Source organism: Aphelocoma coerulescens, chromosome 5 (assembly GCF_041296385.1).
Source record: "Aphelocoma coerulescens isolate FSJ_1873_10779 chromosome 5, UR_Acoe_1.0, whole genome shotgun sequence".
NCBI classification, from domain to species: Eukaryota; Metazoa; Chordata; class Aves; order Passeriformes; family Corvidae; genus Aphelocoma; species Aphelocoma coerulescens.
Window position 1 is genome coordinate 43,787,020 of NC_091019.1, and position 11,802 is coordinate 43,798,821.

The 11,802-nt window shown below is 39.9% G+C and overlaps 1 protein-coding gene across 1 annotated transcript; it reads left to right on the forward strand.

The window, feature by feature from the left end:
- The first annotated feature begins 358 nt into the window (after positions 1-358).
- Positions 359-10,437, forward strand: PNN (pinin, desmosome associated protein). Its single transcript, XM_069017848.1, has 9 exons — positions 359-520; positions 813-884; positions 1,556-1,624; positions 2,755-2,827; positions 2,908-3,002; positions 4,950-5,031; positions 6,662-6,817; positions 6,900-7,038; positions 8,053-10,437. Exons 1-9 carry the CDS (start codon positions 408-410, stop codon positions 9,336-9,338), a joined length of 2,085 nt encoding a protein of 694 aa, XP_068873949.1. The 5' UTR covers positions 359-407; the 3' UTR covers positions 9,339-10,437.
- The last annotated feature ends 1,365 nt before the right edge of the window (positions 10,438-11,802 follow it).

The window sequence follows — 11,802 nt, forward strand, 5'->3', positions numbered from 1 at the left end:
GCCCCATTGAGAGTGGGAAAGCAGGATGGGTCCCAGGTGGGCGGGAACAAGCGGCTTCGAAGCGGCTTTCTGATTGGGCTAGAAGGAAATGACGTTTAAGTTCTTATTAACTCTGTGTCATGTCACTCCGGCGGCCCCTTTCCTTGATTCGTCGGCAGAGCGTTCCACTAATTGGGCGGCCGGGATGCCAGTCTGCCTCTGGGCGCTGTGATTGGTGAGCGCTTTCGGCGATCCCCGGGGGGCGTGTCCTTTCCTTTCGTGCCCGATGATTGGCGGTCAGAGGGGGCCGCCAGGCTGCGATTGGCTGCACCGTCCCGGCCCGCGGCCACCGGAGTGGGCGGGGCCTGACCCCCCCGTTTCCCAGCGGTGCCTCGCGCAGGGCCCGGCCAGGCCGCGCGGCGAGCGGGATGGCGGTGGCGGTGCGCGCGCTGCAGGAGCAGCTGGAGAAAGCCAAGGAAAGCCTCAAGCACGTGGACGAGAATATCCGCAAGCTCACGGGCCGGGACCCCAATGATGTGAGGTGAGGCGAGGAGCGCCAGGCGCGCCGCTGTCCCGCGAAGGAAGGGCCGGCCGGGGGGAGGGGGCGCGCGTCGGGCCTGCAGGGCGGGCGGCGCAGAGCTGGCCGCGGGTCCCCGCGTCCCTCAGCGGGCCGTCCCCACTCCGCTGGTGCGGCGATGGGGGAGCTCTGCCTGTGGCGGGGCGCACGGTCGCGGAGCGCGGGGCGGAAGGGCCGCGGGCATGTCGGGCCGGGCGGGCAGCAAAGCCCTGGGGGCCGGGCAGGCGCCACTAACAGCGCCTTCCGTCTCTTTCAGGCCCCCTCAAAACAGGCTGTTAGCCCTCACAGGCCCCGGTGGAGGTAGAGGGCGCGGGAGTTTATTGCTAAGGTAAGGAGGCGCGGAACGGGCAGTGGAGTTTCATCCATCCTTTCTCTGGCAGTGGTTCGTGCCATTGCGCTCGGTGTCGTGTTTCTCGTTTGCCTCCGCTGCTCGCTGCGGTGCTGTTTGAATGAGCATCAGAGCTTCCCTACAGGGCCTTGGGGGTTAAATTTAAAGTGCCTTTTCATTCTGAGTTGCAACAAGTTGAAATGGGTGGCTTTCCCTAACCTTCTCAGCTGTTTGGCTGAAAAATAAGGGGTACCGTTAAAATGAAGGGAGATACTGTGTGGTGGCTGGGACCTTGTCTTTGACATCGGTGAAGATCAGTCTCTTGGTGATTATGAAACGGGTAGGTGCTCCAGGAGGGATTTTAAAATACATGTAGATAAAACCACATCTTGAAAATAACTGCAGATGAGATCATTTGAACATAATGGGATCCTTGTTTCAGTGTAGCTGCTGAGTTAAATAAGTGCAGAAATTCAAGGTGAAATTAGTCGGTTCACAAGCAGTATGTTTGAATACTTCACTGCAGTACTAACAGTAAATGGTGATAGTGCTGAGTAAAATTTATGTTTAATCATGACCATAAAGCCAAATTATAGTTCAATTGTGCAAACTTAAGGTGGGCCAGGGATTAACCTACACATGTTCTAAGACCACAAGTGCTTGCTTTTTAGGCGTGGATTCTCAGATAGTGGAGGAGGACCCCCAGCCAAACAGAGGGATCTTGAAGGTGCATCCAGTCGGTGAGTACAAAAATTGATGTAGCAAACTTGCTTTTCCAAATGAAAATTTGTAACAGTAAACCAGTAACTGCTAATAACTGGTGACTTCCACTGTCTTCTTTGGAGATTTCATATTCAAAACTTGTTGGAAATAATTTGGGTGTTAATAAATGACTGCAGTGAAATCTTCATACCTTAGAGTGATATAAAGATGGTAGCAATAATAAAAAGATATAGCAATACAGAGATACTCAGAATTTTCTGTTTTATTTGGTGTACAGTCTGCTATATTGCATTCTTCTTAGTAGTCACATTTGTTTGCAGTGAACACAAATTGAATTATGACTGAGATCTCCTGTTCAGTAAATTGAATATAGGCAATGTGACAATGGACTTGGGGTTTGAGCTTTCACATCTGGATGTAAATCCATCAGATGTGACTGATAATAGTGAGCTTGAGTGCTGTGGGCACTTAATGTGCAATGGTAGTTCTTGACCATAGCAAAGCTTGCTTTGGAATTTTTGAATTAGCGGAAAATGAAGCTGGGAAATGGGAAAGTGCTGTGCCACAAAGCTGAAAATGAAGGCTGAAAATAACTTCAACTTAAATTATTTATTGTAGGATTTATATTACTTAAATTATTTATTTTAAGTTGTTCTTTGTTAAAGCCTTAGTTCATTTATGTCTCAAGTGGTAAGCCCTCTGCCTCTCTCCCGTAGGTATTCAGTAGGTAACTTAAATAGCATTTCCCATTTGAGAAATTGTACCAGCCTTTCTATGTCAGTGCATGTAAATCTGTCTAGTGACCCTTTATACCAGTAGCCATTTTAGAGGTTCTGGAAAAGCACAAACATTTAAAAGAAGAAATAAATTCCAAATGTATTTTAAAAAGTGAAATAGGTAGTTACACAGATTCTTCTGGTTTTATTACTCTGCAAGTTGTATTAAAATTTAAACTGTTCTGTCTCACTGGTTTTCACCAACAATAGATTCTGTCTATAAAATGTTATTTACCAGTTGTTGGAACAGTGGGGAGATTTTTGTTGAAAGTGTTGGTTCTTCTGACTAGATATGCTTGTATTTTTCTCATGCTGGAAGAGATTCTCTCCTAAATACATGTTCTCTAATGACCATTAACTTTGTTCCTCAGGCTGGGTGGAGAACGTCGGACAAGAAGAGAATCACGCCAAGAAAGCGACGCAGAGGATGATGATATTAAAAAGGTAACATATAGTAGATGGAGCTGTGCAAGAAGCCTACCTGCAACATGATGAACAAAGTAGTTTGTTTTTCTTTGTTGTAGCCAGCGTTGCCATCTTCTGTTGTTGCTACCTCCAAAGAGCGAACACGTCGAGACCTTATACAAGACCAAAATATGGATGAGAAAGGAAAACAAAGGTATGCAGAAATCTCTTTTACACTAATGTGATACTTTGGAGTTCTACCATAGGAAGTAGCTTTAGATTTAAAAAGTATTGCACACAGGTTGTTGTGTATTAAAGATTATGTTGAAGAGTTATTATAATGGTATAAAATTTAATTTAAAAAATACTCTCTCAAAATACTTCACAAGCAGCAATGTGTGCATTGTTCACATAACTGACAGGGATTCTACTTCTCGGGCCGCCTACAGGAACAGGTTTGCTAGTGCTGTTTTAACATCTTTGGTGTAAGACAGAAATATCTGTAGCTTCATTGGTAGCTTAATGTCTTGGATTATTACAGCTGTCTTGGCTCATCATTTCTTTTGTTGGTTGAAGGAGGGTTTTGGGTATGGTTCCTCACTCCCTCTGCCTCTTTTTTTTAAGCACAATAGTTCCATCGTGTTTCTTTTCTCTTACTACTTTGACTTCATGTTTTGTGTACAGCCTTACCTTCATTTTGCCTGCTGCTTTTTAGATTCCTCCCATGTATATCTCCTTTTTCCTGTATTTTATTTGTCTCAGGGGTTGCTCATTAAAATTCTAGCTGAAATGCAGCTCTATTGGTAAGAGGTGTTGGAAAATCGAATTTGCAACTGTGTTTGACCTCTTGGACTCCATTCACTTCAGACTGCAAGTCACCTGGTACAATAATAATTATACCTCAAATAAACAGAAGAATGAGAACTGGAATAAGGAACTATAGAAAGCTTCTCTTATAAGTCCCCACAGATCAACTGGCACAGAAAACTGGCACTTTGCTTGCTTCTTTTAGTTATAACCCCACTTATAGTCTGCTCTTGCTTCCATTCCTAGGTTCTAATCGCTTCCCTCACAAGGAGACTTCCAGAATTCTTACTGAACTTCATAGAGCTTCAGGCACTAAACGTTTGTTCCTTCAGGATTGTAGTTTTACTGCTTTTTGGTTCAGTAGTCTCTAGGGAGATGAGAAAACCAGTATTTGTCTCTGTGACCTGTGGTAGAAGAAGATTCTTTAAGAGGACAACATCCACTGAACTGATTTTGCTCAGTGTCTTCTGGGATGTCATTCATATACAAATGCACTTTCAGTGATCTCTGGATTTCAAATTTTTTTGTGTTCCTGTTTCTAGTATTTAATATACTTTTATCTTTCCATGTGAGGTTTGTGCCAGTGTCATAGAGTAGTACTTTAGGGAGACAGTAGCATTTCCTTTCTCTCTTAATCAGGTAAATGTTCAAGGCTAATAAGAGAGTCTGCCTCTTGTTGTAAAGGCTTAATTTGGGATTGGATGAAAAGAAAGAAAAGGTGAAAGTCAAGAAACTAGTTCTTGCTCAGAAGAAGGGAATTTGTTGAAGAATTTTACTTACTTTTCTCAAAACAACACCTAATTGGATGAGAGTAGTTCTGGTTTCATCCCACAGTGCAGTTTCCCATTGTTGGGCAACCGTGATAGATAAGCTTTCACTCCCCTGTGGCTCCATTTCTCCTTAATAGTCTAAGCAGATTGTGGAGAGGGAAGTGTATGCTTTTCAGAAAACCCAGTTTGCTGCCTTATTGATAGCTCATACTGTATTTACTTGACTGTTTTTTCTTCAGTACTCTCTGCTTTAAGATTTTTAAAAATATTTCCTTAGTGTTACTATTTCCAGATGAGAAATGTGCAGGCTTCCAATTTTGCCAGTGCTAGCTGTTCTGTGTTATGGACAAGAGCTCTGTCTTACTCATAAGCAAAATGATATGTCACTATAAATTATATCCTGGACCATTGGCACAGTCAGTATGTCTTCTATTGCTAATGGCCTTGGGTATTACTGAGCCTTTGAAAATAAGGTGGCATGCTCACTACAACAGTGGAAAGTTTCTCTGATTGTTTATGCAAATAAAAAACTTAGTACTTGAACTGAATATCAAATTTCTTTTTGTTGTATTATTTTTTTCCAGGAATCGACGTATATTTGGCTTGTTGATGGGCACTCTTCAAAAATTTAAACAGGAGTCCACAGTTGCTATTGCTACTGAGAGGGTACTTATTTTAAATTCTATGAGATTGTAAATAATAAAGCAAAATTGTGTGGTTAAGCTGTTTCAAGTAAGAATGAAAATTCCCTACAGTGTAAGTTGTAGGTGCAGCAGATTGGTGAGAGTGCATGTAGGTTTTTGTTTCTCTCAATGCAGGGGAATGAGGGTGGGAGGCAAGAAAGAGGTTCTTACAGTGACTTTGTAACACTATTTCTGATCTTTGTAGAAGCAAAAAGGCAATGTTAAATGGAATTTAATCAGGTAACTATTTAAGAAGTCACCAGGCTATTTCTGGAAATAATAGTGATGCAGTATTGTTGAAGCAGTGCCTATCCTGGTGTGTTCCAGATGTTTAAATTATAACCAAATATACAGAAATCTATGGTTGGTTATGCTATCTGTCTAAAAATGCCTTTCCCCTTCCAGTACAGATAACCAGAATTTCTGATTCTAATAAATGAGTGTGTGACTGTACTGAAGCAAAGGCTTTGCATAGCTTAGTAGTGATTACTTAAAAAAACTTGTATATGGGATGGTGGTAACTTTATTCCTAGTATACCCTTTTAATTTGTGAAGGCTATGGTATTTGTTTACTGTTGCTCTAAATGGGTTATTTAGTTAATACTAATAACCTTTAGATTAAAAACAGTGTTTGAAAGTTGTAATTTCAGCCGTCCAGTTGAAGCAGATAGAAATATTTAAACTTAAAAGCCTTTTCTGTATAGTGTCAGCAGAGCTGACTCACAGTGCTGGTATTGATTACTTTCAGATTCAGTATTTGAGTGGTTTAGCTAACTTGTCATATGGTACATAAGACCAAAGTTCACTTTTGCCTGCTTGCTTTAGAACAAAAAACTATTTATCAGGATGGTCTAGAAACATGGAGTCCCTGGCTAATTTATAGTAGTATGTCTTTGCACAGAGAGACTTTGAGGAGTTACTGCTCCTTGCAAAATTGTTCTGAGAATCCATACAGAGATTTCCTTCTTCATACATATAAACTTGCTGTAAATCAAAGTAGAGGCCTGAGGAGTTTTATGACACAGCCATTTTGTTGTCCTGGCAGTAAATTCTATTTTTTTATTGACAACTGTTGTACAATCTGAGCACATGGCAGTCTAGGACATACAAACAGGGCATTCCTGCATTGTAGTAATATATCTAATTAGCAATTAATATACTGGAAGTATTCACAATCTAATTTTTGTTGGTACAAACACCAGTCAGCAGTCCTTCATTTGTTTCTGGAGGAGTTGACTTTTTTCTCTCTCAAGTGGGAAATATACCTGATTTCCCTAATACCTCAAATATATTTCTTTTATTTTTCTGCCGTTAGGGGAAAAAGCCTAACTTGTTAAAGCTTATACTGAAAATTTAAATCCAGACTGGAAGAGAGTAAAGCAGACAGAAATTTCACAGGGCCTCATAACTATATAGTTAAACTAACAAAAAATTAGGTGCCAGCAAGCAGTGACACTCTTTTCTTCCATTACCTGTAGTTTAGGAGGTATTTCCTAATGTGTTTTTAGGAATGCCTTTAATGGTGTAAATAATTCAAAATTTTTAAGTGGATTGAACTAGAACACTTTCTTTTGATGTAGAAAAAAATTAAGATGCTACTTCATTTATTTTAGCAAAAGAGACGACAAGAAATTGAACAAAAACTTGAAGTGCAGGCAGAGGAGGAGAGAAAGCAAGTTGAAAACGAGAGGCGAGAACTGTTTGAAGAAAGACGTGCTAAACAGACAGAGCTGCGGTTATTGGAGCAAAAGGTTGAGCTTGCCCAGTTGGTGAGTTTTTGTTTTGTTCTTGATCTTTCTCATGTTTAAACTATTCTTGTGTATCTCAGGGTTATTTTCTTTCATTTCTCAGCAAGAAGAATGGAATGAACATAATGCTAAAATAATTAAATACATAAGAACAAAGACAAAACCTCATTTATTCTACATACCTGGCAGAATGTGTCCTGCTACGCAGAAGCTGATGGAAGAGTCACAGAAAAAGATGAATGGTAAGTGGTCTTTGTGATACAGAGGCCCTTGTTCTTGCCTCCCTTTGTTTGGTGTACAAATTTCTTTTAAGTCTCTGCTTAAATACATGAATTTCATGCTTAGGACGAACTATATTCTTACATGGGTGTTCATCATAAGTGGACGTTACTCTTTCAGTGACTTATTTTTATATTGAATGAGATTTGATTCTCTCACAAGAATTCAAAAGATATGTATGCATAATTTCAGAGCTACGTGTTTAAAATAGTCCTTTATATTATTTAGTACCCAAATGTATCCAAGTGCAGCAATTTATTTGAAGGGCCAGATTCTGTGAAGGCTCAAGGAAATGCAGCTGTTTACAAGGATTTGAGAAGTATTTTCTTAAGCATAGCATTAGAACTCTATGATGATTTTTTTACCTCAATGTGTGTTCATTTCTGTTTCACAGGATGACTATATTTTTCTTTTGGAAAACAATTTAAAATACTCCGATTGATGGTAGTCTTACTGTTCTTTTTTTATTAAACTAAGAATGTATTGGTTTGTTTTTTTCTTAGGAGCTTTTCTTCATTTTGTGGGGTTGGGGGATAAGAGAAGGTAGCTCACCTGTCTGGATAGCCTACAGTAATTAAGCTTTCTTAATACCTAACCAGCTTTTTGCTTATTTTTACTATCTTTTGTTTACCTTAGGAAGTATAACCTTAATAGATAAATACCAGGAAATGAAGGTATTACTTTGATATACTGTTGGTTGGTTTGATTTTAATGAAGTCAAAAACTTTTTGTTAGCTTAGATTTAGGGCTTTACTGTTCTAATACTCAGCTGAGCTTACTCTCCCCTTTGCTTTGTTTCCTTATGGTAACTAGCAGTCTTTTTCATTATGCATGAATGGCTTGCTACTTCAGAAAGAATAAGGATGCAGTGTTTCTAAGTTGAACAATTGGATAAATTACTAGCTCATAGTTAAAGGGTAAATAGACTTCAGTGTCTGTAGATTATCTTCACTATTATTTATGCATTTATTCCCTAGCACTCTTTGAAAGCAGGAGAAATGAATTTGCAGAGCAGATTAACAAAATGGAGGCCAGGCCCAGAAGACAATCTGTGAAGGAAAAAGAACATCAGGAGGTGCAGAATGAAGAAAAGAAGGAAGAACAGAACAAGGAGCAGGAAGAGGGTAAGGTGGCTCAGCAGGTGGAAGAGATGGAGACAGGTAATCAGCACAATGATGTAGAAATGGAGGAGGTAGGGGAGGAAAAGGGAAAAATAGGTTCAGGTTCAGGGCAGAGTGATGCAGAAAAAGAACAGGAAGAGGATGAACAGAAACATGATGTAGAGATGAAAGTAGAAGAGCCTATTGAGGTGAGGGAGAATGACAAGCAACAGGATAGTCAGCATGAGGAGGTCACAGTTGTAAAAGAAGAAAGTGAAAATGTTCAGCCAGTGGATAATGAGCAGGATGTGGCTGAAATGAATGAGGCAGGTAGTGTAGAACGTATAGAAAATGAAAATGGCAGAGAAATAGAACCAGAAACAGAGTGTGATGTTCAGCCAGAAAAAGTGTGTAATGTTCCTTCTCCCAAGAAGGAGAAAGGTATCAAAATAGAAAATAAAGCTGAACTTGAAGAAACACAGGAGAAAACACCTGAAGCTCAGACAGAATCTGTGGCTGAGGCTCTGTCTCAGCCACAGTCTGTGCCACTAGCACGGTCACCTCAGTTGTCTCAGTCCACTCAGGATACAGAGCCCCAGGCAGACAAGGATGAAAATGCAGCGGTATCTGTAAAGGTGGTTGAAGCCCAGGCAGAGCAGAATCAGACACCAAGTGCAGAAAGCAAGAGTAAGACTAGGAGTAGAAGCAGGGGTAGGGCAGGAAACAAAACTGGTCATAACCGTAGCAGCAGCAGTAGTAGCAGTAGTACTTCAAGCAGTACTACCAGTGCAAGTAGTTCCAGTACTGGCAGCAGTACCAGTCGGAGCAGTTCCACCAGCAGCAGCACTACAAGTGGAAGTACCAGCAGGGACAGTAGCAGCAGTAGCTCTAGCAGTAGTGAAAGTAGAAGTAGAAGCCGAGGAAGAGGGCATAACAGAGATAGAAAACGCAGAAGGAGCACAGACAGGAAGCGAAGGGATGCTTCAGGAGTAGACAGAAGTCACAAGTCCTCAAAAGGTGGTAGCAGAGATACCAAAAGCTCAAAGGATAAAAGTTTGAGGTCTGACAGAAAGAGATCTATATCAGAAAGTAGTCGGTCAGGCAAGAGAACTTCACGGAGTGAAAGAGACCGTAAATCAGACAGGAAAGACAAAAGGCGTTAACAGAAGAGACCAAGCTTCCTTAGCCTAATCTTTGCAGCAGAAGATTATTTGAGTGAAAGGATTCCTTGTAAGGAGGAAGAGAAGGCTGCCTTAAGAATTGCATGCTGTAAAAAATCTTTTGGAAAAATGCAGACTGTTTACCAGGCATTCTTGTACTTTTTACATAATTTTGTAAAAGGTTACTTACCAAAATTATGTGAAGTTCCTGAAAATGTAAAAATAAAAGATTAACACTCCTTTGCATCTTTTTTTTAAATATCCTGTACTCATTAAGATCCTCTGTATATTTTAATAGGTAAACCTTTAAAGTAGATGTGATAATTTCTCTGTATCATACACTTTTTTTTTGTAGAAATAAATGTGCATTTTAAATAAATTGTTTGAGATGTCCTGTTGACAATTAAATTCCCCTTTTTAGATTATATGTAGGAAGGCAGTATTACGGGAAATACAAAATTTTGCCTTTCCCCTCTATTCCTTGCAAGAATGGGAATTTTAAGACCTAGTAAAGCAAGTAATCTCTCTAGTGCTGGGTAGGAAGGGAAAGTAATTGATTTGAATCTATACTTTTTGTTTTCTTCTGTAACTGCAAGCTCTTAGTCAATTCTGTCTATCTTCCAGCTTTATAAAAATTTCCTATCCTTAGGCAGGCAGTGATAAAATGGGAATGTTAACACTGGCCAAGATAGCTCGATCAGTCTGGAAAACCACTCTTACCTGCTTTCTGCAGATGCTTTGGTATTATTTACATCTATGTTCTAGATATAGTTAATCTGTTCAATGATGATCCTTGTTTTGGTGGCCAGTGGAAGTGGCCAGTGGCTTGCTTCTCAACCAGGATTTTTATTTTAGTTGCAGACTAATCTTTGATCCCTTCATACCACCAGGAATAATTACATTGCAGTGTTGGAGTTACCTGGGACTACCTAATACTAATGTTGTGTGCGTGCAAGAATGCTTTCTGAATGTATTTAATAAAAAGGTGGTATAGTGTTATCTATGAAGGTGAATACTGTTTTTATATAATTTTGTATGGAAAATAGTAACATCTGTTGCTTTGTTCTGTACATGTGCAAATAAATGTGGCTTTGTAGATTACTCTCGATGCCTATGATCTTTTCTATTAACAGGTGTATTACCTTAGTCTTTCTACATTTAAAGTATGAATTGCAATTGCAGGTGGCTGTACCTTACAAGCTCTGTATCCAAAATTATTCTTAAGGGCCTTAATTGTCAATTAACTGAGTATGAAACTATAGTGCTGTAATCCACGCTGTCTTGACAGGAACAGAATTCTGTTATCTGATACGCCAAATCACAGACCAGGAAATCCTAGAAAGATTTCAGTATGGAAGGACACGTAAGCTTGGTTTAGTGTATGAAATGCCATATACACCCCATTTTTCTGGAACATAGTTGCCAAGTTCTAGCTTGGAGTGTGTCAGTTTTCATCTGAACTCAAGAGTAGTGACAGATTTATGTGTTCTGAAATGCTGAATGTCATGACTTCAAGAAATGTGTCTAGTAGGGGATAGAGTGCAGCACAAATAGACAGTGGGAAACGCAGGCTCCCCCTTTCTCAAGGAGTTCAGGTTCTTAAGTCCATTTGCGACTTCAATATCCTATCTGCCCCTGCCTCTACAACGGAGTAATTTTTATTTTGTCAGGAGTTTCCAGCAATGTTTCCTTTCCTTCAGAGAATGTGGTTTAATGTGCTGTGTTTTTTGAAGGACAAACGAAAGTTCAAATGCCTTATTGAAGATGTTAAACAATGTTTTAAAAATAACCTCTAATACTGAGTAACTGAGTAAATGTTACTGGTTTACATGTTTTGAGTAATTTCAGGTTTCAAAGTGCCTTTGGAAGCCATTTTAGTTTTGTCAATTAAGTGTTGAGTAGTTGTAATGTTTCTTATTTTGAGCTTGTGTGATTCACTGCTGCAGTGCATTTACTGCACAGGTTTAAATGGCTGATACTGGAGTCAGTGTGCAAAGCTTCTGACCGCTTTCAGAGCAGCATGTCAACAGGGTTTATGAAAACAACAGGATGGTGGGTCCTGGCAGCTGAACCAGGGACTGGATCAATTACGTTGTTTCAGATTGTATTCCTGGCAGCAAGGTGTTTTTTACTGTGAAAATACAGGGGCTTTGTTGCTGAATAAAAAGCTGGTGATGTAATTGATAGTTTAATATTAGAAGCAACTTGCTACCATGGTTAAGCAGTGCCATTAATTGTTAGCATTCCTAGATCTAAGCAGCTCAGTGTAACATAAACATCAGTGTGCGATAACTTTGTAAGACTGAGGTTTTCAAAAAGATATTCCAACCAATATTCCTCTACAGAAATAGTGTAAGACAGTAGTGTACTATTAGCACCATAAAGCAGTAGTGCTTTTAGTAATTGTTACATTTTCCTTCAAAATTTCCTCCTCTTATCCTGAAACAATATCAGACCTGTGGATAGG